This window comes from Myotis davidii, unplaced genomic scaffold, assembly GCF_000327345.1.
Source record: "Myotis davidii unplaced genomic scaffold, ASM32734v1 scaffold295, whole genome shotgun sequence".
In the NCBI taxonomy this organism is placed as follows: domain Eukaryota; kingdom Metazoa; phylum Chordata; class Mammalia; order Chiroptera; family Vespertilionidae; genus Myotis; species Myotis davidii.
In genome coordinates this window covers 171,526-173,304 of record NW_006286683.1, presented here as the reverse complement: position 1 = coordinate 173,304, position 1,779 = coordinate 171,526, and the positions used below count along the sequence as shown (strand labels likewise).

The 1,779-nt window shown below is 54.5% G+C and overlaps 1 protein-coding gene across 1 annotated transcript in view; it reads right to left on the bottom strand.

Annotated features, from left to right (window-relative positions):
- PCNX2 (pecanex homolog 2 (Drosophila)) overlaps nt 1-1,779 on the bottom strand; it is a 119,286-nt gene that overhangs the window by 3,992 nt on the left and 113,515 nt on the right. The window contains exons 31-32 of the mRNA XM_015560584.1: nt 460-564; nt 3-41 (exon numbers count right to left, since the gene is read on the bottom strand). Coding sequence (XP_015416070.1) covers nt 3-41; nt 460-564 — 144 coding nt within the window. The remainder of the gene's footprint in view (nt 1-2; nt 42-459; nt 565-1,779) is intronic.

The following is a 1,779-nucleotide window of genomic DNA, read 5'->3' as shown; positions in this document are numbered from 1 at the left end:
ACCGCGGGGTCCTCGTACTCGTCGGGGCAGGTGAACTGGTCCTGGGGGGAGGACGGGGCCGAGGCTGGGGGACGCGGTCAGGACCCACTCCCAGGCCTCACCCTCTGCTCTTTGGACCCTGAGCTGGACAGAGGACGCCTTGTCCCACCGTCCCAACCGCTGGACTTGCCCAGGGAATTGCTGCATGGCTCACGTTCCCAGGACTTCCCAGGACTGTGGGGCGCCTCTGGTTGGTCCCCTTCTCTAGTCAACTCCCCCCCATACTCGTCAGCATCCCCACCCCTAACCGCTCTGCAGGGCAACCTGCGCTGGCCGGTCAGGAGCATGCGGGCTGCCTCGGTGCTCCGTCCCCAAGTCACAAACCCCCTTGTGAATGTCGCACGGGGAAGGGGACCGCGTTCTCAGAGCTGAATTCCTCTCCTACGGCTTCAGGCTGGTCCTTATAAGGAGGGTGCTGACCTGGTGGAGCTTGAGGGCCATCCTGATGGCTGGGGCCACCACCTTCTGCAGCAGGTCCATGTCGGCGAACACCCACTCATCCCGGGCGGCGACCCTGAAGTCGCCCTTGAAGAGGGCGTGGAGGCCGTGCAGGAAGGAGTCCAGGCTGCAAGATAGGGTTTCTCAGGGAGTGTCCGTCGGAGCTGCGTCAGGGTCAAGGTGTCCCAGCGAACAAAGCAGAGCCATGCCTACGCTGGGCTGCCGTGCAAGGCTGACCTGGGAGTCAGTGTTCCAAGTCACCTGGTGTTTTTCCCAAAGATTTTCTCATGGGTTTTGAGAGAGAGGGGAAGGGAGAGGGAGAGAGGGAGAGAAACCTCGATGTGAGAGTGAAACCCATCGCCTGCCTCCTGCACGCCCCACACGGGGGGATAGAGCCTGCCCCCGGGCATGTGCCCTGACCAGGAAACGAACCAGCCACCCTTCAGTGCAAGGACGACGCTCAACCACCTGAGCCGCACCGGCCAGGGCCATCATCTGTCGTTCTTTAACATTAAATATGTGAGAATCACTTGTTAGGTCACATAGGTACACCTAAGGGCACACTTCTGATTTTAAAATTACACAAGGATGGAGTACACACACGTACACACACACACACACGCACACCATGAGCCGCTCATGCATTCAACGTAAACTATAAACATTAGCAAACTGAATCCATCGTTAGAGAAAAAATAATGTATCATGACCATGTACAGCTTATCTCAGAATGGTAAGACTATGGAAAACGATTAAACGTTTCACTCAGAGATTTAAGAAGAATGTCACCGGAATGTGTGCCCCAGATTTTGAAAGACTTCGCATTCTTTCCCGATAATACCATGAGAATAGCCCCTAAAGATCAATATCGAACAAAAATGGGGAGAGCATAGAAGTGAGCAGGCAATTCACAGGGGAAAAAAAATGTAATTGACCAATGAACATGGAGGAAGAGTCTTAAACCCTCACTGGCAGTAATGGAAATACAAATGAAGGAAGAGGGAGATACAGGATCTTGCCCATGAGACTAGGAAAATGAAAAAGATGAAGTGTCCAGCGTTAGTGCGGCTGCGACACAGCACCCTTGGAGAGCGTCCAACGTGGGACAGCCTTTTGGGGGACCACTTTCGCTGAGTCTCTTAAAATGACGCTTAGAAATCATTTGAGCGCCGGAATCAATTCTTTGCAAGCGCCCCCATGTATTGAACTCCAGCATATGAAATGCAGGGCACAGCTGTGGGGTTGAAGCAGAGGTGGGGCTCCGGCCTCCCGCCCCCACGATCTACCCAAGAAGTCAGAAAC